Below are 24,102 nucleotides of genomic sequence, written 5' to 3'. Positions count from 1 at the left end.
GGCAAACTATTTTAAAAGAATGGAGACAAAAGTATTGGAATGATTTTAGATTCTTAAATCAGTTTCTAATCCTAAATGAGGCCTTTAATATTTGCTGATTGGTAAACTATTTTAAAGAATGGAGACAAAAGTATTGGAATGATTTTAGATTCTTAAATCAGTTAGGAACTTATGGGTTAGATACGTTGGTTAATATTTAGGATTATGAAATTAAAAAGGAAAAAAAGCCAAAAAATTGGTTACCTTTTTGTGAAATTTGGGTAGACAATCATCTCTCTTGACTCTTGGAATTATCTACGAACTGCTTTCACGGGTGGAAAAACTATCAATCAAAGATAATTAAAAAAAAAATATATCATTTTTGGCATTTTTCATCAAACAAACCATCAAGTTAAAAAGAATATCCATTAATAAAAGCCTTCCATTATTGTTTCTTTGCCACGTATGAAGCACTATAGAGCAATTTAAACTTTAAATAATTACTTTATTCACTTTTTTTTTTTTTTTAATAATGTTCTAATATTTAAAATTTTCTCGCCCGATTAATGTAGACTTGTGTCAGATTGGACGTATTAAGGAAAAAGCATTTATTATCATTCCAGGCTCGAACAAGAAACTCCTGATTAAGAATAGGAATTTTTACTTGGCATAGCTACTCTTAAGGCTTAATTATGGATAGTAATTATCTTTTTTAATATTTAAATTTAGTAGCTATATTATTCAAAATTTTCATTTCATAACTACCCCACCTTTTTTAATTAAATGTACTGCCCCATGATCCCTAAGTTTTTGCCGTTTTAGCTTCATGCCCACCAAGTGTATTTTCAGTGTATACAGCCATTTTTCACACCTATTTTCAGTGTATTTTCAATGTATATATCTGTTTTTTACTCAATGGCGATTTTATATTTCGTTATATTTAGCTGTATTTTGAAAACGCGAACGTGACCAGATTCAACAACGATTTTGTATTTCGTTGTATTTTGTTGTATTTCGAAAACGCGAATATGATCAGACTCAACAGCGATTTTTGTGTTTCGCTATATTTCGAAAACGCGAAAATGACCAGACTCAACATCGATTTTGTATTTCGCTATATTTCGAAGACGCGAAAATGACCAGAAATACAACAAAAGCAGTTACAAATTGTAATTTTGCAACTTGTAGCTATAAATTTTTAGAACCTATTAAAAGGTAGCTATTTGTGTAAGTTGAGATCTCACCCATTCCGAGTGCACCGAACCAAAATGCCCTCAAAAAAAATAATTTCGACCAAAATACCCCAACAAAAAAAAATGTTACGAAAATGCCTTTAGCGCAAAGAAATTATCACGCTAGTGTTAACGGAGACGTCTCCGTTATAGCGCGTAATTTTTGCAATAGTGTTTTTTCTTTTTTAATTTCCCTCGCTCTTTTGGTTAACCCTTCTTTCGTTACACTTTTAACGTACTTTGACCATAGATTAATCATGCTTCGGGACCCCGAAATTTCAATATTTTATATAAACCCTACTTATTTTTGTGCGTTTAATTAGGTAGATCAACACATCAAGGATACACAAAAGTTCGGATGACCGTTTTAGAGTTGAAAAGTGCTCGAACGCCATTTTCGTTCAAGGATCGGTGACATTAGCTTGAAGTTCTTTACGAATACTTAAATTTGTTCATTAATAATTAATCAAAAGTTAGTCAAAATGGCAGTTCATGCAAAAAAAAAAAAAAAAAAAAAACTTAATTAAATTGCATCATTCATAACCTTGAGTAGATGAAAATACGTAACACACTAATTCATTCATTAATAAGAAACCCATGATATGTTAAAAATACAACCACAACATTCTTGAAAAAAACTTAATACTTAATTTAATACCTAAGAGCATAACGATATATTAAACTTAAAACTAAAATCCCAACATTCTTAATCATCATCAGAGTACAAGTCCTCATATCGTCCTTTTACGCGGTTTCTTAAGACACATCTTTTTTCGGTAGCAAGAGGTTCTCTGTTGATGATGCTTGTTCTCTCGGCCAACTTTAGCATGTAAAATCTACATCGTCTTGCCGATCCGTTGTTTTCTTTTTCTAATCCTTTGCACGGCAAGGCTGTAGTTTCTCGCACCTAAAAGGAGTACGTTGGTATTGGAGCGTTGAGATTTTCCAAGTCACGAACAAGACGTTGCGATTCGTGCAAGCCGACTATGACCATTCTCGAACGTAAACCCGTAATATTCCCGCGGATTATTTCACACCGTCATCATTACGTTCTATAAGAGCGGGGATTTAGCTCATCTAGTTTGAAATCACTAGTATCGCTCGAAAACTTCATGATTTGAACTCTCATCGTCATATTTGGTTCTTTTGGAAGGAGTAAAGACCAAGCGAGTTTCTACTACTCGACATTGAATATGGTGTAGTCTAATAACAAAGAAAGACCTACTTATATCAAACCCCAGTACCCTCGAAGGATTTTTGACCCTACACTACTTACCTTATTGTAAGAAAAATGTTAGTCTTCATCGGACATTTCAAAATCCCACTTGGATCTAAATCTTGTGCTACCATATATACCATATTCTACCCTATGGTAACGTATTTGCATCCGATTGTTCTCTTTCGCGAAAACGATTTAGAGCCAAATTAAACTCTTTGTGGGTTTTTGACATAGCACGTTTTTTTGGGCGTTTAAGCCACTACCGACGCTAACTTGTGGCTCCGGTCATGCTCCCTAAACACGCCAATCCCAATTTTTTATTATTGTATTCTCGATTGAATCTATCGTTATTTCCGAGTAATGAAAATCATCATCTAGTTCCCAGGTCCTACCCATTGCTTCAAATATGTTTGCTGGAGTGAATGATATAACACGGTTAATATCTCTAAATTGATCAAAAAATGACATAATAACTCAATTTTGTGTGAAATGTTGTGTGGTTGGTAACAACTATTCGTCAAATTACGTTATATAAAGTTTGATTCGAATCATGACGTTTTTATTATAGGTGAGGTGATGACTTAATGGAGGAGCGTATACCGCGTAAAATTATACGTTATATGGTATAATAGTGTATAGCGTTCTATAGCGCATTATTTTCCGCGCTATACCGTCATAACATGATTTTCTGTATCTGTCGAAAAAGTTGCATAACGCCGTAAAATAATGCGTTACGCATCACCTCCACACTTATTTGATTAGACGTAACACCGTAATTAGCATACGCGTTGGTTGGTTATAAATACCGAGTTCGCACAACGCAAAAAAAAGTTAAAAATTCAAAGTTTCATCTAGTTTTTGCGTTTTGTATTCTCATAATTATTCAAAGTATGGCATGTTCCAAGAATTAAAGTTTCTTTATTCGGGACGGACAAATTATATTCGAGGAAAATAATTTCATGCGCTATGATTCTTTTACCATGTTAAGTTTCCACTTGAAAAATTCTTTTAAATAGATTACAAATTAGAAAAATCTAAATATAATCGGAAAATATCCAACGTCATTTACGCCGCAAGGTGTAACTAGTTATGGTCGATGGTACATTCAAGACGATGAATCGTTGATCGATTTTTGGTGCGCCTTATGATTATAGGAAATACTTTTTAAACGTCCTTTAAATGTATATAGAGAAGGTCCCCATTAATCGACTTGAATTCATGGGTAGGGTTCTCGGGAAGCCCCGTCTATAATTCGTGCCGAAGTCGCTGCGAACCCATTTATCAAGACATTATCGATACGAGTACCTATCAAAGCATTTTGACTAGCCAAATGCCTCGCGGATAGTTTAAGTCATCAATTTGATTGAGCGATGTAAATATTCATTATTATTATTATTATTATTATTATTATTATTATTATTAGTAGTGTGTGTGTAGTATTGTTATTATTATTATTATTATTATTAGTATTGTTATTGTTATTATTATTATTAGTATTGTTATTGTTGTTATTATTATTATTATTATAATAAGTGATTACAAATTGTTATTATTATTATTATTATTATTATTATTATTATTGTATTATTATTATTATTATTATTAGCACTCGATTATTAGCACTTGAATGCTACTAATACGTCGATTATATTATTTAGGGGTTATACACATCGATATGGATCACTTGTGATTGGAACATCCTCATATCCAACAACTCAAAGCGATGGTCTTTAGAAATTTTTTTTTTAACATCAATAGTGTTATTTGATGTGAGTTAAAACACCCTAATAATTTCTTGTGAGAATATTGGTGGTTGAGTTATAGGCAAAGGCGTCTATGGATGGTCCAGTTATCCGAATTATAGTGACATCACCCGGTCGATAGCGAGGAAATACCTAACGCGGAGGAAAGTGACAAAAGTGAGAGGTTGCAATCCATTGATACGATGAACGATAAGACACGAGAGGAACCGAATCCGAAAGAACCATTTGAATGTTACGACGATCCGGCTGCACCAAGTTGTAAAGCCAATTTCAACAAAGAAGAGTGGACCCCGATTCGTTGGCATTCCAATGAGATCCCATATCTTGATCATCTTAAAGATCGCCTATGCCTTTGTCTTTACTAGGGATGATGATCATATTCGGCAAAATTTGTGGAAAAGAGCAAGGATCCGTAAACAAAAGGCAAATATCGGTGTGCGGATGATTTTCATCTCGAAAAAAACATAAGATTTATTGCATCCAGGGGATGAGGGAGTTTAAAAAGTTGACGATTCCACACCTAAAACTTTATTTTTATCGAAGGCCGCGATATAATGCTCCGTTGTTGGACTATTTCAAAGTTCTGCACAAAGCACACTTCATATGGGTGACCTCCTCAGATGATCATTACAATCTAGATATAATTTGATTACGCGCGTGTATTAGTTAGCCATTAGAGAAAACCCAAGGTATCACCGCCTAAGTTTCTTTTATTTTTTGTGTTAATATAATGGTTGTTATATCTTATTTCAAATTTTACAGTACCCTATTAAAAACGTATTGCCAGAGTCTTGAAAGTATATAACAAAGTCATCATATGAAGGTGTCTTAGGGGCGTGCCACGGCCACGAAATAGTCTACGCAATTGGAGAACTCTTTCAAGACGTTGCGAGATACACGGCGGCTCTACAACACTTCAATCAGCGGTACCGTTGTTGAATGGAAGCTCAAATCGGCCTGGTATACGCCCGAATATTTTCGATTTGTATTTTTGAATACCTTCAAACCTACGTTGATGGGTTTGCTCATTGTCGGCTCGTAATATGTCGATAGATGGAACACACGTGTAATGGAAGTATGACATAAAGTTGCTAATAGCGATGGAATGGATCTGAAATGGAGCTATATTCCCTCTAGCTTTTGCAATTGCGACAATGAGCATTAGTACGTGGGGTATGTTTTTTGGACTACTTAAGGCAACACGCGTTATTAAGGATCGTACGGGGAATATGTGTGATATCGAGATAGAAATCGCCGGCATATTACACAATATGTTCACTCATAGGTGGCAACCACCCTTTGTCTACCATCGTTATTGTTTAAGGCATTTAAAGGCAAACTTCCAAAAGGCATATCGAATCCCAACACTTTGCAATGAGGCATCGTGAGAAGAAGTTTAACATAACGCAAATGGACATTATTAAATGAGGAAGCCTTCCCGGTTAAAATGCACCGATAAAGACAAATGGACATTACGAAGGATGAAGGTAGACGATGGGGTATGCGGCAACAAACGACTGAGTCATTCAATGGCTTGTTGAAATACGCACGGACCGCCCGTACGAGTACGAAGGTGAGAATGACATTTAATCGGTTCGTCGGTAGATCAAAAGAGGCCAAAGCACATCGAAAGGTCTAAGATGGATGCCAAACCGTTAAAACTATTCGAGTACCACAAATATAAGGCTCAAAAACATGATCGGATGGAGTACAACAACGCGTATTTGAACTCACAACAGAGGCACCAAGGTAAAGGAGGTAACGTTCACACAATTTGTGAGATTCAAGAACGTACATGCGGCAAGCGGCAATCAAACATGGCCATGTTCTCACGCCTTCAAGTGTTTTATCACAACGGAAGAAACGCCTCCTCTTTGTAGCGGTCAAAAATTATGCAAAAACGATCTCGGAAGGTTCTATCCACTTGGTAGTGAGAATTATTGGCCACATATCCATTTTCAATGGTTGCATAAAGCATTTATCATAAATGACAAACTCACGTATTCATAATGAAATGGATGTTCCAATCACTCGAAAATGCTCATTTTGCAATTATGTTGGTCATGATAAGCGCAAGTGTCCCTTACGACATAGTCGTCAAACTACATTCGCGGTGGAAGTACCTCTCGGGGTGGAGGAAACTTTAGTGGTGGAAGTACGCAGTGGTGGTGGCACGTCTCGCGGTGGTGGCGGAAGGATCAACTCAAGAGCATTAATTGATGTATTAAATTAAGTATTAAGTTTTTTTCAAGAATGTTGTGGTTGTATTTTTAACATATCATTTTTTATTAATAAGATAGTAATTAGTGTGTTACGTATTTTCATCTACTCAAGGTTATGAATGATGCAATTTAATTAAGTTTTTTTTTTTTTTTTTGCATGAACGCCGCCATTTTGACTAACTTTTGATTAATTATTATAACAAATTTAAGTATTCGTAAAGAACTTCAAGCTAATGTCACCGATCCTTGAACGAAAATGGCGTTGAGCACTAACCTCTAAAACGGTCATCCGAACTTTTATTGTATCCTTGATGTGTTGATCCTACCTAATTAAACGCACAAAAATAAGTAGGGTTCTATATAAAATATTGAAATTTCGGGGTCCCGAAGCATGATTAATCTATGGTCAAGAGAGTAAATAAAAGCGTGAAAGAAGGGTTAACCAAAAGAGCGGGGAAATTAAAAAAAGAAAAAACACTATAGCGCAAAAATTCTTTTGCGCTATAGAGTTATTCTCCGTTAACACTTTAGCGCAGTAATTCTTTACCGCGCTAAAGGCATTTTCGTAACATTTTTTTTTGTCAGTATTTTTGGTCGAAATTATTTTTTAGGCATTTTAGTCGTACCTCTATTCCACCACAACCTCTATCGATATCCACCTACATAAGATAAACCTTAATAAACATCATTGCAGTCATAAACCGAATTAATAAATGTGATATTTTTTAATAGTAAAAACGTTTAAATGGAAAAATTGGCCACACAATTCAATAAGGTATTTATACGGAACTCCTGGAGATCGACATGATTTGTGGCAAGCCATCTATTAGAAACTCATACTAATTCCCCAGGATAAGTTGTACGAAACTCCTACTGATTACCATAACTTGTGATAAACTCATACATTAGAAACGTCAGGTGATCTGTCAGGACCATTTCTACTAAACACCTGGCGATCACCAAGAGTTGCATCCATTGAACTTCTGGGGATCCGTTAGCACTTCGCTGCCAGGTTCTAAGCCCGAAGTTATTTTTGCACAACTTATTCAAACTGAGTCAAAACATAATTAGTAGCGCAAAACATTTTTTTTTTTGCTCGGATTGCCCTTCATTTGGGGTGGTCTTTAATTTTTACCCCTCAAATTGGTGGTCTTTAAGTTTTGCCCTTCGCCTAATACCCTGAGGTTGTGGGTTCGAACCCTAGCTCAGTAAAAAAATAAAAATGAATCGCAAGACAAAAGTGCAGAATTTTGCAAATCTGTCCATGCAGGCAGAATTCTGCCTTAAGGCATAAATTTGCAAATTCTTCCCATGTGCAAATTCTGCCTTAAGGGCAAAAGTTAAAGACCACCATTTTGAGGGACAAAAATTAAAGACCACCCCTAACGAAGGACAATCCTGCAAATTGACGTATTTGTGCAAATCACACTCAAGGAGCAGACTTTGGATAATCACATTTTACCAACTTTTATGAGCCAAACCCAATACAAACAAACATGTCAGGCCCAATATTGTCCAGCTTGAAGACTGGGACTCTTTTAAGGGCATTTTACATAAATGACAAACATTTAGGGTTTAATCAAGCTGCATAGCTAATGTTTCAATATTTACGTTGTAAAGAAATCATCCAATTCCCACATGTGTATTCAATTTTTTTTTTTGTATTCAGGAATACAACAATTTTTTTCCAAACGTATTTGTAAATATAACTATCACATATTCGTAAATTGGCGTGTTGTATTCATGAATACAACTATTAAAAAAAGCGAATACATATACACCAATAATATAAAATACACCAAAAAATTAACAAATATGCCATATTTTTTTAAATATTTATATAACAAATACAAGCGAAAAAGCGTATACAACATAGATACACCAAAAAATTAACAAGTACGCCATATTTTTTGGTATGTATACAACAAATACGAGCGAAAAAATATTATATACACGGTAAATATACAACAAAAACGGTAAAGAAAATCTACATTTTCTAGATCCGACCGGAAAAATTTTTGGTGATCGGAAAAATTCCGGTAATACAACAACAACATTTTTTATCGTTTTGCTTTTCCAACAAATGCTCTCGATCCGTTATAGATCTCGAGCTTTTTTCATTTTTGCTTCTAACAATGCTTAGATCCATCGCTATTTGGTGCTTTTCCGTGTAGATACCGAGTTTTTTTCCTTGTTGGGCGCGCGGAGAAGAAAGGAAAAAAGGATATGGCCGGATAAGAACGGGAAAAGGGGAAGGGGCTGGCAAACGGTGGTGAAAAGGTCACGGCATTCACGGGAGTCTTGGTCGTGGTGACGGGGCGGGGTAGTGGGGGGAAAGAGGGGGGAAAGAGATAGGAGAGATGGGTTGGAAGTGAATAGTGGGATGAGTATTCTATTTTTTGTGTGTGTATATATATATATATAGTTACTAAATGGTATTAACACATAAATATTTGCTATGAGAAGTAATTAAATTAAACTATAGCTACTAAATGTCAATACCCACTATTGTTTGTTATATCATGTAGTTATTCCCTCTTTTAAGTTAAAAACATAAAATAAAAATAAAACATTCTATTAAATTTCATTATATATTTTCCTGATTTAGCTATAAATAACCTGAAATTTAGTCAATAACTCTTGATAAATTAGGAAACTGAATTGATTGCTTAATACCGAGATCAAAGACTATAAATTCTCCACCAAATTTCATGTTCAAGAAATAACGGAAAGCAAATTAATGGTCCCATTAAGATTGATTAATATTCATTCAATTAAATTGTTTTAAGGAACATAATTAGATCCTTCAAAAGCATAAGGTTCTTAAGTCATAACCTCAAGGTGCAAATTTTGTTACAGAAAGTACAATTGCTATAACTATGGTTTTGAAAAAGAAAAAAAACTGATGTCCGTGAATTGACCAATAGATTATAGATGGCTCAAATGTGTAGTCATTTTGAGTTTTGGTATGATTTACTAAAGCTTTGAGTTCGAATTCTGAAAATAAAATTTTTTTGCTAGAAAATGATTCTCCCCTGAATGAATTTACCCGTCGCAAATAGAAATTAGTCTAGTTAATGCGCTTAGCAAGAAGAAAAAAAAGGTTCATCCAACTATTTTTAAAGGATAAATTCAGATTTGGCTAATGAGGAGATAAAAGAGAGGTAAAATTCACACATAAAAACTTTTTAACCGTTGTTATTAAAAAATTAATTATTATCATGAAATTTCAAATTTAATATATTATAAAGTTTCACTTATAGAATTTAGAATTTCATGATAATGTCGATTGTTAAAGACAAGACCGAAAGCGGCTAGCAAATGTTATTTTTACCGCAAAAGAGTGCCGTTAGAAAGGCCACAAAGTGCAAATAATCCCACACATACATCAATTGTAGGTCCCCCTTTTGACGACACACACAAACATCCAAGAATTTCAACCATTTCTTTATGATAGATTCTGAAACAACCTTGAAAAGATAAACATCCATTAATTAAAAAATATTCACTCAAATAATTGGTGATTTACCTATCAAGTAATCAATCCAAAAATCATTTCTATTCATTTTGAGATCATTTTCATGCCTAAAAAAGTCCTCCAAATATACAATTTAATATTGAAGTCCACACTAATGACATAAAGGAATCAACTGTCTTGATCACTTCACCTTAACACTATCTCATCAAGATTCAAGAATCAGTTTACCAACTTCCAAGAAACTAAAATCAAATGTACAAGTTTGCAATTTACAGTTTCATAGCACTAGCCACTTTAACCTTTCTTTTCTTCACATCCCCACCAAAATCTTACTATCACTCTTTGTTCATATCTGATACTTTTTCTGATAATTCATCTATAGCAAATCATCTTTACACCTTAACTAAGAGACCCCATGTTGCTGGTTCTCAAGCTAATGCTGAAGCAGCTACTTATCTTTTATCAATTTTCACTTCTTGTAACATACCATCACATGTAACATCTTATGATGTTGCCTTAACTTATCCTGTCTCAAGGTCTTTAATTCTAACACCTTCAACTTCAGAAAAACCAATTAAGTTTGGTCTTTCTCAAGAAATTTATGATGATGATCCATATGCAGATGTGGCAAATGAAGTATTACCTACCTTCCATGCTTATGCAAGATCAGGTATTGTTAGATAATGTTTTAAATATTTTGAAATGATGGATTTTGTTGAGTAAATTAAGGGTGTGTTTGGTATGAAGGAAAATATTTTTCCACAGAAGTATTACCTTACTTATTTTCTAGTGTTTGGCGGTAAGCAGAAAATATTAATTCCAAAAGCATTTCTAGGCAAATACTATGGGGTGGGGATGGGAGTAGGGGTATGGGGGTGGAGTGTGGTAGAGGGCAAGGATGACACAATTAGTGTGGGATGCCATTTATGGAACTTGTTTTTCCTACCTCCATTAGAGAGTCATTTTGCTCATTCTTAAGGAACTTATTTTCTTAAAGAAAATGATTTAAAAAATTTTGACCAACCAAACATGAAAAAATTGAAAGTGGTTCATAAATCTTGAAAATGAATATGAGGAATTTATTTTAGGTTCATCGTTGATATGATCAATAGGGCTGGTTTCTTTGAAAATTATGAGCAGTTCAATTGAAAAACGTTTGAATGAAATCATAGAGTCAAGAATAGGAGAAAGACGTTTCTGAATGCTAACTCTTGTGTGGCTTAGTTGAATTTTGGTGATAGTATTATTATTATTCTTCCGTTTGCTCGTGAATGAGACTTCAACTATCTTCAAGAGACGTGATTATGAAAAGTCAAGCAATTGTCATTTCGGTTTTGTATGTAATATTATTATCCGTATTCTAACAATTTGAAGATATTTTGAGTTTAGCGCTAAGTACTTTAAAGGTTAAACTCATCAAAATTTAAATATTGGATCCGCCTGTGCAGGTACTGCGACTGGTCCAGTGGTATATGCAAATTATGGGCGCGTAGAGGACTATGCAACATTGAGAGAAATGGGAGTTAATGTATCAAATACTGTTGTATTGGCAAGATATGGGGAGATATTCAGGGGAGACATTGTACATAATGCTTATGCTGCTGGTGCAATAGGTGTTTTAACTTTTACAGATAAAAAGGACTATGGCGGCGGAAAATGGTTTCCGGACGATAAGTGGATGCCACCGAGTGGAGTTCAAGTTGGATTAGTGTATGATGGAACTGGTGATCCTACAACACCAGGGTGGCCTAGTACTGGAGAATGTGAAAGATTGTCAAATGAGGAAGTAGATAATGAAGGGAATGTACCATTGATACCTTCATTGCCAATTTCTTGGGCTGATGGAGATGCAATTATAAGGACTATAGGTGGAAAAATAGCCAATGTGGATTGGCAAGGAGGAAAAGATAGCCACATTTATAGAGTTGGGCCAGGACCTGCAATAGCAAATCTCAGTTATGAAGTAAGTAGTCCTCCGGTTTCCATCTTATGTGAAGGTGTTTGACTGAGCACGGACTTTAAGAAAGAAAGATTTTATTTTGGAACTTATGGTCTTAAACATGCCATGACGTTCCGATAGCTATAAGATCACGTCATTAAGGGTAAATCGGAAGTTTAAAGTTAAATTGTTTCTGAATATAAAAAGGCGTTGTTCTTGTTGAAATTGACCAATAACGAAAGAATGTCACATAAAATGGAACAATTCTTCTCTCTTTTTTATATTGAACTACGAAAAGCACTTTATAGTAGCAACACGAATTCACCCTTTCTGGTTGTTATGACTGGAAAGAATCGATAGGTTCTTTTGGTGCGCCTTAGTCCTTCTTACAAGGACTATCCTTTGTATATGTTTTGAGGGAATATGACAAAGACTAAGCTTTGTAAGTGATCATCAGAACTAACTGTCATTTGTATGTATCATACGGTTCACTCTTTCCTTTAGAAAGTATAAAGAGCGCTAGTCTACAAGTAAATTTTGGGCTTGTTAAATGGATGTAAGTTCTGCAGGGACAACAAGTCATAAGCACAATCCAAAATGTTATTGGAGTTATAGAAGGGAAAGAAGAACCTGATCGGTACACCTATCTAACTTTCAACTTTTCATGGGTTATTTGACTTTACTACTGCCTTAAAATGCATAATATATACATCAGTTTTAGACAGAAATTGGTTTGAACAGAATATAATGAATTCATATATTCGTCTAGTCGACCTTAACTAGCCTAGGATTGAGGTTTAGTTGATTGAATAATTGATGAGTTGGCTCATTTCACGTCCATAACACAAAGGACAAATATAAAACTTAGTCTAGTGAAAAACAAGATGAACGAAAAATCAGCTAGAAAATGTTTGTGCCATTCAAGGGGAGATGTTTCCAGGTTTGTTATACTAGGTAATCATCGCGATGCGTGGACATTTGGAGCTGTTGATCCGAATAGTGGCACAGCGGCCCTACTTGAGGTATTATTTCTCCAGAGAACTTTACCTAAACTGTCAAGGATATATATTTCATGCAGAAAATATGTATATACCTATATAACTGATTACCTGATTTTCTTGTGAAATGTAGATTGCTCAAAGGCTCGAAAAGTTGCAAAAAATAGGGTGGAGACCGCGAAGAACAATTGTCTTATGCAACTGGGACGCTGAGGAGTATGGCTTGGTGACTCATCTCTTCTCTTAGGAACACACACATATGACACGAGCATATTTGTATACCAACACTTTATGTCACAAGTAACTACATGCTAACCTGCTCATTTCAGATAGGTTCAACTGAGTGGGTTGAAGAAAATAGGGAAATGCTAGCTGCAAGGGCTGTCGCCTACTTGAACGTTGATTGTGCAGTTCAAGGGGGGCCTTTTCGAGCCTCTGCAACTCCTCAACTTGATGAAATAATCATGCAAGCTGCTCAGCAGGTATCTCCTGATTATCCCCAAAAAAAACGTATTGGAAGTCTTAAAGACATAATTAAGTAAATTAAAGTGTGCTCCGTCTAACAGTTTAAACTTTTAGAAATATTCACACACTTCAACATGGTATAAGAGTAATACTAGACACCTATTTTACTGTTGTTTTGACCTTTGACTTATCTTAAACTTACTTCTTTCTGGAAGGTCCAAGATCCTGATAACTCCTCACAAACTATCTACCAATCCTGGCTCGCCTCTGGAAACAATACAACAATAAAGGTGAGAGTGTTAAAATGCTTGCCTAAGTTTAGACATCATCCTAAGTGGAGAAAGTCATCTTCATCGATACCTCAATGTTCCTTTTTAAGAACTTATAACTTTGACAAGAACAGGTAGAGACTTGTCCTGATTTTTTTTTTCTGCATGAAGCTCGGGAGATTAGGAGGAGCTGGATCAGATTACGCGGCATTTGTTCAACACATTGGCACTCCAGCGCTAGACCTGTCTTTTGGGCAAGGTAACGACATATGAATTACCTCACGAAGCAAAAAAACCTCTTAAAATATAGGCATTGAAACCTCTTAAAATATAGGCATTGAACCATAGGTAAGAAAAGAGTAGACCACACAAAAACAAAGGAGAAACAAAAATATATTGTGACATACTACAAACTTCGTTCAATTTTCCATATAATTTTCTGACATTTGTGTGCAGGTTTCCCAGTCTACCACTCGATGTATGATGATTTTGTCTGGATGAAGAAATTTGGAGACCCGATGTTTCATAGGCATGTAGCAGGTTTGTTGCTCCTTTTCCCAAATTAACATATGTTGCATCTTGCATATCTGTGTGAGACTGCTTGCTTCTGTTATATGCTTAAACTTGATCTTAAGTAGAAAAGCAAATGCAGAGTCAAAGCATAGAAAGCAAAGATTAATACAGTTATTTATTGTCACATATAAGAAAAAGTCTGACTAAGATGTAAAGTAATTGCACAGGCACAAAAGAAATCATGTTTTGCACCTATTAATTACATGTTCAAGTTTCTACATGCTATCTTACATATTTCTATATGGTATTGGTTGTTGCTTCATTGAATTTTCCTCACTAATAGGCTAACGCCTCGACTTTATCATTATGGTTTAGTTCATTAGGATCGACATGAGAGTCCAACTACATTACCAGAATCTATGTTGCATATTTGAAAGAAGTTGACCTCCTTGCTTCTCCTGCTCCCCCCTACGTATGTAGGATATTTTAAGATCATTTTATAACCGTCAAAATAGTGATCCCAAAAAAAGACAGTAGGTACAGCCAGGCTGTGAACAGCCATCCATCATACTGTAAAAATTGGATAGGTTCGATCTACAGTCATTAGGGCCTCCTAAAACGATCTACTAAATCCATCGAGTTATTGATGTGGAAATTCAAGTAAAGGAAAATATTGAAGGTTATATGGACTCTCATCAAGATTATGTGCATGTTTCTACATAAATGAAGCAAAGATTATGTTCATGGTTCTATATGCTAACTTATAACAGATCATTGCTACTTAATCCATGTTACTGTCCAGCAAATACCTTGTTCTTCATCATAGATCGATCTAATTTTATTACTATTTTTATAGTGGCAAGCATTTGGGGTTTAGTAGCTCTTCGGCTTGCAGATGACGAAGTTTTACCTTTTAATTACCAATCCTACGCGTCTGAGCTCCAGGTATTGTTAAATTGTCCTTTAAGCTACAACTGAAATGCTACCTAATGATCCAAATATTCATGAAACAGAAAAGTGCAGAATACTTGGAAGCCGAAATTACGGAGAAGGGAATTTCAATTGTTCCCTTGTATGCTTCTATTGAAAAACTGAAAAAAGCAGCCACAAGTATTAAGGATGACATAAAGGTACAACATGAATTCTGTTATAGAGTGTCCTATCTATAACAGCTTAAGTTTTTAAATGAGTTGGTCACACAATTCAACAGTGATACTTAAGACTACGCACATGGATTTAACAAACACATGACTTGTAGGCACTCAAAGCAAAAAGAAGTCGGGCATCGGTAAGAGAGTTGAACGACAGACTAATAATGACAGAACGAGCTTTCACAGAAAGAGACGGGCTTTCCTCAAGGACATGGTACAAACATTTGGTAGGTCATCTTTCTACCTTGTTCTGATACCAAATGATATAACGTAATTATCCATTTCATGACAGATTGGATTAAATTACTGTGTACTGCAATTTTTTACTCAGATTTACGCACCAGCAAGGCACAATGATTATGGATCTAACTCGTTCCCTGGCGTATCTGATGCTATCGAGAGAGCCCAGAGCCTGAATTCTGCTGACTCGTGGCGTTCTGTGCAACATGAAGTTTGGCGGGTTGCTCGAGCCATCACACAAGCATCACTAGTCCTCAGTGGTCGACTAACATGAATCTTTGTAGTATCATTTACAATGTTGTTATGTTAAAAAGAATGAAGCAAGTAGTTGTATATATGGTTCCACAGGCTTGGTTCTAACAAAGTTGTGAAATTTTGCTAAAGATCAAACATGATAAATCTTTTCTATGGTAGATGTTTTCAGTGTGAAAATGCTTACCCTGAGAAAGTATTTTCTAGTGCTTCATCTGTTATAAAACTAGGTGACTGGTGGTACTAGTTTCTTATTTTTCTCCATAGTAACAGAGTAGGGAAATTTTATCATTTTCATCTCTGTAAATTCAAACTCCTAACACTATAATTTGAATTATAATTTTTTGGCTGAATAATCCAGGTCATTTTGGTGACAAACAATAGGAGAGTACTAGTTCGTGCATTTAAGGGATATCTGTTTTCCTTCTTTAGGGAGGAAAAATAAATAAATACTACTACTTTTTCCAGTCAAAACAGAAACTTTTGGACCTTTAAAGAGTATATTATATAATATATATTTTTTTTTCAAAAGGGTAATGAAATTATAATTTGTCAATCAAAACTTGGTGTTTCAAATCTAGAGTTAAAGTTTGCAAGACTAGACCTTGACAATGAGTTGACACATTTTCATAAACTTCAATTATGTGGTCTCTTAAAATTGTTGTGTAGATAAATTTTTTGATATTATAATTTTAAAAGTTCCATAAGAGATAAAAAGAAGTTTTGTAGTGTTGTTTTATCAGAAATTTTGTTTTTTTCTTTCAGAAAAATCTTTTTGAGCAATCAAGTATTTGGGAGTTTATTATTACATGGATTCTTAAGGGTTCTCCCTAATTTTGCAGGATTATAATCCTATAGTCCTGCAGAAACCTTATCCCCAACAAGACAGAATATTACTGATTATATGCTTAAGTCATTATATCACTTAGCGGTCGTTTTGTACGCTAGATATCAAGATTAAATTTGAGATTAATTTTATATTCTAGCAAATAGAATGTAAAATGAGGTTCAAACTTAACTCTTGGTATATCCCACCTTATTTCATTACATTTGGAATTATTTTATCCCACCTCCCAAATGGGATAAATTAGTCCCACAACTATAATTCTAGAAAAATTTAGACCCCTAAATTTCCTTACTTTTTCTGCAAATATTATATACTATTAAAGTCTATAGATCCAAAATTTATTGACCCCACTAATTCGAATCTATATGTGGAGGGTTTAGCATTCCACTCCCTTTTCATATCTCAAACCCAAAATCAGAGACATTTAATTAAGGATCTTCATTTTCATAGCTTAAACCGGAGACATTTAACTAACCATCCCCATTTTCATAGCTTAAATTCAAAAATTTAACTAAGGATCTCCATTAACCATAGTTCAAACCCAAGAGTTCTAACTAGAAACCTTTAACATTTGAATGAAACGGTATTGAACAACAACAACAACATATCTCGTGTAATTCCATAAGCGAGGTCTGGAAGACAATGTAAAACAACAACAACATACCCATTATAGTCCCACAAGTGGGATATGCGGAGACAGTGTAGAACAACAACAACATATCCAGTGTAATTTCACAAGTGGGGTCTGGAGAGACAGTGTAGAACAACAACAACATACTCGGTATAATCTCACAAGTGAAGTCCGGAACGATGAGATGTACGCAGACCTTACCTCTACCTTTGTGAGGATAGAGAGACTATTTTTGATCGACCCTCTGATCAAAGAGGATGTAGAACAAGCACTATATACATTCAGGGAAAAATAATTTCTTTATTTATCAAATAAAGTGGCATAGAGATAACAGATCTTTCAATTTTCCCTTCATTCTGCATAAATCACCAAACATTACTGAGATTCTTGAAATATTTACATCTCAAATAAAGCAAAAACAAACCAATTATCATCATCATTCAACCAATTATCATCATCATTCAACCAATTATCATCATCATTCAAAGTCAATCTAGATTCAAGGTTCTGAGGTATTCTCTTCAGGTTCATCAAAATCATTTTTTTGCTCGGATTGCCCTTATTCCGTGGTGGTCTTTAATTTTTTCCCTTCGCCTAATACTTCGAGGTTCTGGGTTCGAACCCCAGCTCAATATAAAAAAGAAGAAATTTTGCAAGGTAAAAGTTTGCAGAATTTTACCTCAAAACTCTGCCTTAAGGTAGAGTTTGAAATTCTATTTGAATTATGCAAAATTCCGCCTTGCGAATCCAAACTTTGCTTTGCAATTTTTTTTTTATTTTTGACTGATCGGGAGAAACCTAGACGTTCTAACGAAATGCAAAAATTAAAGACCACCAATTTAATGGACAAAAATTAAAGACCACCCCAAACTAAGGAAATTCCTGCGAATTGCCCCATCAAAATTAGGATCATTTTGCATCAACAAGGGCAATTCGCAGAATTGCCCTTCTTTTCGGGTGGTCTTTAAATTTTGCCCCTCATATTTGAAATCTTTAAAATTTGCCCTTCGGCTAACACCCATAGGTTTCGGAGTTCGAACCCACGCGCAGCAAAATTTTAAAAAAAAAAATTCGCAAGGCGAGTTTAAATTTCGCTATGCCGGACCGACATACTTTTGTTAAGGAATTACCAAAGTTATGCGGGACCGGCATACTTATGCCTTGTGCGGACTTAACATAAGTATGCGGATCCGATAACTTGATAATTCCTTCACAAAGTTATGCCGGGTCCCATAAAAGTTTATGGATAAAGTGGATCCATGCCTACTATGTCAAAAGAGTAGGATTTGACCAATTTAACGATGCTTTCAGCCGGACATATTGGATGGTTAGACAAATTATTGGTTCTTGGAGAATCTGAGCAAGTGCATACTTCTTCTCAACCCGGAAAAAGCTTGATTCGAACTAAATTCTTGCAATTATTAGGTAATCTGAAAGAGTCAACGAAAATTTATGGTGTTTCAACATGCCACTCGACCAAATATATTTCACAATGTGATTGTGCTTACATGGAAGACTATTATCGCTAATAGGATCATACAATGGGGCTTGAGTGTAGAACCAATTTGTGTTATGTGCAAGTGTTGTGATGAAGAAAGTTTGCCCATTAAAAGTATGCCCCCACCGGCATAACTTTGTGAAGGAATTATCAAAGTTATCAGGACCGGCATACTTATGCCTTATGGGAGACTTGGCGTAAGTATCTTGGATCCGATAACTTTGATAATTCCTTCACAAAGTTATGCTTGTCCTAGATAAAAGTTTATGGATAAAGTGGATCCATGCCTACTATGTCAAAGAGTAGGATTTGACCAATTTAACGATTAGCAGCCGTACATATTGGATGGTTAGACAAATTATTGGTTCTTGGAGAATCTGGAGCAAGTGCATACTTCTTCTCAACTCGGAAAAAGCTTGATTCGAACTAAATTCTTGCAATTATTAGGTAATCCCCGAAAGAGTCAACCTCAAAATTTATGGTGTTTCAACATGCCACTCGACCAAAATATATTTCACAATGTGATTGTGCTTACATGGAAGAAGTCATTTGCTAATAGGATCATACAATAGGGCTTGAGTGTAGAACCAATTTGTGTTATGTGCAAGTGTTGTGATGAAGAAAGTTTGCCCATTAAAAGTATGCCCCCACGCATAACTTTGTGAAGAAATTATCAAAGTTATGCTTGGGACCTCGCATACTTATGCCAAGTCCGCCCATAAGGTATGAGTATGCGGGTTCGGCATAAAATTTGTAATTCCTTAACAAAAGTATGCGGGTCGGCATACACGCGATTCAATCTTGTCTTGCGATTTTTTTTTAATTTTTGCTTGAGCGAGGGTTCGAACTCGAACCCGCGCGAAGGGCAAAATTAAAGACCGGCAATATGAGGGCATAATTTAAAGACCACAAATATGAGGGGCAAAATTTAAAGACCACCCCAAAAGAAGGGCACTCCGCGCAAAAAATTGCATCAACAACAGCTTCTTTCTTGGCCCAATAACTCCCATCACCGGCCCAAGTAAACTTTCCACCATGGCCACCTTTTTTCGGTGATCCATTCGTTCTAGAGCCCGTTTGGAGTGGCTTATAAGTTGTTTTGACTTTTTTTTGAGTGTTTGGGTAACAAATTTATAAGCCATTTTGTGTTTAAAATAAGTCCAAAAAATAATTGAACCCGTTTGGCTTAATTTATCTAAAAAGCGCCACTTTATAAGTCATTTTCGACTTATAAGTCGCTTTTTTAAGCCCATCCAAACAGGCTCCTAGTAGCCGATCGCCGTTCTTTTCCTGCATCTTGGCCTAACGGGGCTAATTTTGCAACTTTTTGATGTGTTCTTCATTGTGATTTTTTTTCAGTCAGATTTTCCTGGTAATATTTAACTAAATGTAGTTAACCTTCAGTTAGTCCAGTTTGGTCCCATTCATGTAAAAAAAAATTGTTATATTTGAATTAAGTTTCAAATTATATTACTTTCAAATATAAAGTAAAAAGTATTTTAGAATATTAATATGGAAAAGGGCCAAAATTACCCTGAACTTTGGGAAATAATTTATCCATACCCTTTGTTATATTTTAGGGCCAATTATACCCTTACCATTATACTATGGGGTCAATTATACCCTTATGTCTAACAATCGCACGTGGCATCATCCCAAAATTTCAAAATTATTTTTCCCTCAAATAATTTTTTACCCACTAAAATAATTCAACCCGACCCGAATTTTTTTCCCCAGCCAAACTGATACGGACCCAACTCATTACCCCTTGGCTGGAAAAAAAAAACGGGTCGGATTGAGTTATTTTAGTGGGTAAAAAATTATTTGAGGGAAAAATAATTTTGAAGGGGATTTACGCTACGTTACAACGTTAGACATACGTAATTATAATTGACCATTACAGATAACGAATAGGGTATAATTATTTTTAAGTATAACGAAAGGTATGGATGAACTATTTCCCAAAATTCAGGGATAATTTTAAACCTTATCCGATATTAATATTACACATAAGTACTTAAGTGAGCTAGAATAATTAATAAGCATCGTAAATTTGATTTTAGGCCACTAATTTGCTTGAGTCTTGGTCGCCCTTGCTTGAAAGTAGAACAGGTAATATGAAATATTGAGATAACAGATCTTTCAATTTTCCCTTCATTCTGCATAGATAACCAACATTACTAGATTCTTGAAATATTTACATCTCAAAAAATGCAAAAACAAACCAATCATCAAGAAAGATCTAGATTCATGGGTTAGTGGTATTTTCTTCTGGTTCATCTAAATTAGGATCATTTGCATCAAGAACAGCTACTTCTTTCTTGGCCCAATAACTCCCATCACTAGCCCAACCATGGCCACCTTTTTTTGGTGATCCATTCATTCCCGTAGCTGATACCCGGTCTTTACTAGCACCTTGGCCTGATTTGGGATTAATTTTGCAACTTTTATATGTCTTCTTCATAGTGATATTTTTTGGTCCATTAACATGTTATAAAACTACGTTTAAAATTATATTACTCTTGTATAAAAATTAATATTACATATAAAGTAATTAAGTAATAGAATAATTAATAATCAAGATAAATTTTGCTTTATTCTTTCGAAGTCTATCGTAAACAATCTATCGAGGTAAGGTCGCATACAACCCTCCCCAAATTTCGTATTGTTGATAAATTTAGCTTTAGGTCACTAATTTTATTGAGCCACACTTGCTTGGAACTACTATTGACAGAGAGAGAAATAAAAATTTATTCATCAAACAAGGAAAGTAGGCAACACACAGATAAACATAACAGATCCTCTCCATTTCCCTCATTCATTCTGCATAGATAACCAAATACTAGCATAATCTTGAATATTTACATCTCCAAAAAAAAAAAAAAACTAATAATCACCATAGAGAGTCAAATCAAGATTCATGGTTCAGTGGTATTAGTCTCTTCTGGTTCATCAAAATTAGGATCATTTGCATCAACAACAACAGCTTCTTTCTGGGCCAAATAGTTTCCATCACCGGCCCATGTAAACTTTCCACCATGGCCACCTTTTTTCGGTGATCCATTCATTCCAGTAGCCGATCGCCGGTCTTTTCTTGCATCTTGGCCTGATTTTGGGCTAATTTTGCAACTTTTTGATGTGTTCTTCATAGTGATATCTTTTTTCAGTGAAGACTGTGTGTGAGTAATGAAGTGTAGGTTTTTGAGGAGATAATTTATAGAGGAAAAATGGGATAATATTAATATTTGGTCCCTGAAGTATTGATCAACTTCTATTTTGGTCCTTATAATATTTGATTAAACATATTTGACCTTCATTAATTCAAATCTCTGTGCTTTATTGGTCCTTTTACAGTGAAATATTAGTATTATATTTTGATTACTTTTAGAATTAAATATTGTCGAATATAAAGTAATAATAAAAAATTAATATAAGTCTCTCTATCTTTACAAAGTAGGATAAGATCTGTATGTTCTACCTTTTTCAGATCTCACTTGGTGGGATTATACTAGATATGTTGTTATTGTATAATATTAGTATAACGCGAGATAATTAAGTAATAGAATAATTAATAATTATGATAAATAATGAATATTTATGTGTAAAAAGATTAAAAATATACATTTCAATTAATTGAATGTCAAAGTTAAATAAGTCAAATATTATGAGGATTAGAATAACAAATAATTTAAAACTTGAGGGACTAAAAGTTTTATTAGTAAATATTTAAAGGGAGGTGTCTGCTTGGTTCTGTCATGTGACTTTGACATGTGCAAAGGGAATTGGATAAGAACAAACTGTGGATCGTTACAAACAAGGGACTATACACTTGAATGACTTACATACAAATAAATACATCAATATTAATATCTAACTTAATGTAGGGATAATGTATAAAACACTTCTAAATTTGGCTCAATTTGTAATATAAATGTATAAACTATGTTGTAATTTTATTTTTTTATATTGTGGTGTCGGAATCAGCTTGCGCATATCTCATTTAGTTTAATTTTCATCTCTTGTCAATACATATACATGTATAGGGAACTAAGCTTGACTAGATGGATGAAATATTTGCCATTTTTTCAAATCAAGACATGTATTAGATAATTTTGTCAGCTATAATTTAGTCATGTGAGAAGAAATCAAGTTGTTTTTGTTTCTTTCAAAATTTTAATTTGAGATCTCATGGTTCATGACACTTAATCACATCTTTGCTTCTCAGCAGACTTCATTAATCATTAAACCTGAAATTCTATTGTGTTTGCATTACATCTTTGAACTTATATTTTCAATGTTTATTGCTACTATACCTTATAATACCAAGTGGCATAAAGAGTGATTTTGTCATGTTAGCGCGTGAAAGCAAAAAACAAAATGAAGCTTATACGTTGCTTTTCTCTTTCCAGTAATTAATTGACACAAATCTATGAATAATTCTCCAATTGTATACTTTTTCTTTTTCCAATTGTATACTTTTTCTTGTTTCTTTTTTTATTTATTTTATGTATTTATTTCGTATAAAACGCTATTTGACCAAGAAAAAAAAAGAGTTGTATCCAAACTTGTTACAAATCTAATTGAAAACTGGATCTCCAAAAGATGCACGAGTTAAATAGAAAACTATTCAATATGAGAAATAGGGGTGTCAATGATTTTTCAAAAACCGATTGAACCGACCGAATTTTATCATATCAAATCAATTAATATTTTTTTTTAAAGTCAAACCGAAAGTTCAGATATAAAGCTATAACCGTATCAAATAATTAGGTTATGTTATTGATTTTATAGAAATTACTGAAAAAATATCGAACCGAATAAAAATATATGTGGATAATATGTTCAATATGTGAAGTTTAAAATACAAAGCACTAAACTTTTCTACCTTGAGCATTGCCTTGGAATGGTTTAGATGAAGAGGGCTACAATTAAAATCTCAACCTACCAGTCTAGTTAAAACAAAATAACAATATACAAAGGGTCTCAAATAGCACCCTATATACTTTAATATCACACTATCAACTGTAGTAGTTGACTTGTTCTCTCATCTTCCTGTTTTCCTTCGCTCTTTTATTTTTTTTCTAAACTTTGGAGGAGATTACTCCAGTTATAAATTAGCAGTGGTAGTATTTTTAACTTTATCTTGCAAGTTCTTCAGCTTAAAATTTGGTGTAATTGCCCTTTTCCTATGCTTTACTGGTTCATGCAAGTTACAAATTTGTGTTCGTCTATTTCAAATTAACTGTTTTCTATGAAGATTCCAATTTAATTAATTAATATAGTTCTTGACTGTAATTTTTTGTGATGATATTGATGTTTTGTTAGAATTGAAGTAACGAGTACAAGTATTTAGTAAGGATATTCGTTAGTTGGGTTCATCAATAATGTGGCATCAGTTTGTTTATA

General features: G+C 34.3%; 1 protein-coding gene across 1 annotated transcript; it reads left to right on the top strand.

Annotated features, from left to right (window-relative positions):
* Positions 1–9,921: 9,921 nt before the first annotated feature.
* On the top strand, positions 9,922–15,976 carry LOC132030955 (probable glutamate carboxypeptidase LAMP1). Its single transcript, XM_059420762.1, has 13 exons — positions 9,922–10,563; positions 11,342–11,856; positions 12,402–12,469; positions 12,773–12,854; positions 12,964–13,056; positions 13,160–13,312; positions 13,511–13,585; positions 13,736–13,823; positions 14,021–14,104; positions 14,934–15,022; positions 15,091–15,207; positions 15,336–15,455; positions 15,560–15,976. The coding sequence occupies exons 1-13, from the start codon at positions 10,146–10,148 to the stop codon at positions 15,740–15,742; spliced, it is 2,085 nt and encodes a 694-aa protein (XP_059276745.1). The 5' UTR covers positions 9,922–10,145; the 3' UTR covers positions 15,743–15,976.
* The last annotated feature ends 8,126 nt before the right edge of the window (positions 15,977–24,102 follow it).

Source organism: Lycium ferocissimum, chromosome 9 (genome assembly GCF_029784015.1).
Source record: "Lycium ferocissimum isolate CSIRO_LF1 chromosome 9, AGI_CSIRO_Lferr_CH_V1, whole genome shotgun sequence".
NCBI lineage: Eukaryota > Viridiplantae > Streptophyta > Magnoliopsida > Solanales > Solanaceae > Lycium > Lycium ferocissimum.
This window is presented reverse-complemented; position numbering and strand designations above follow the sequence as displayed.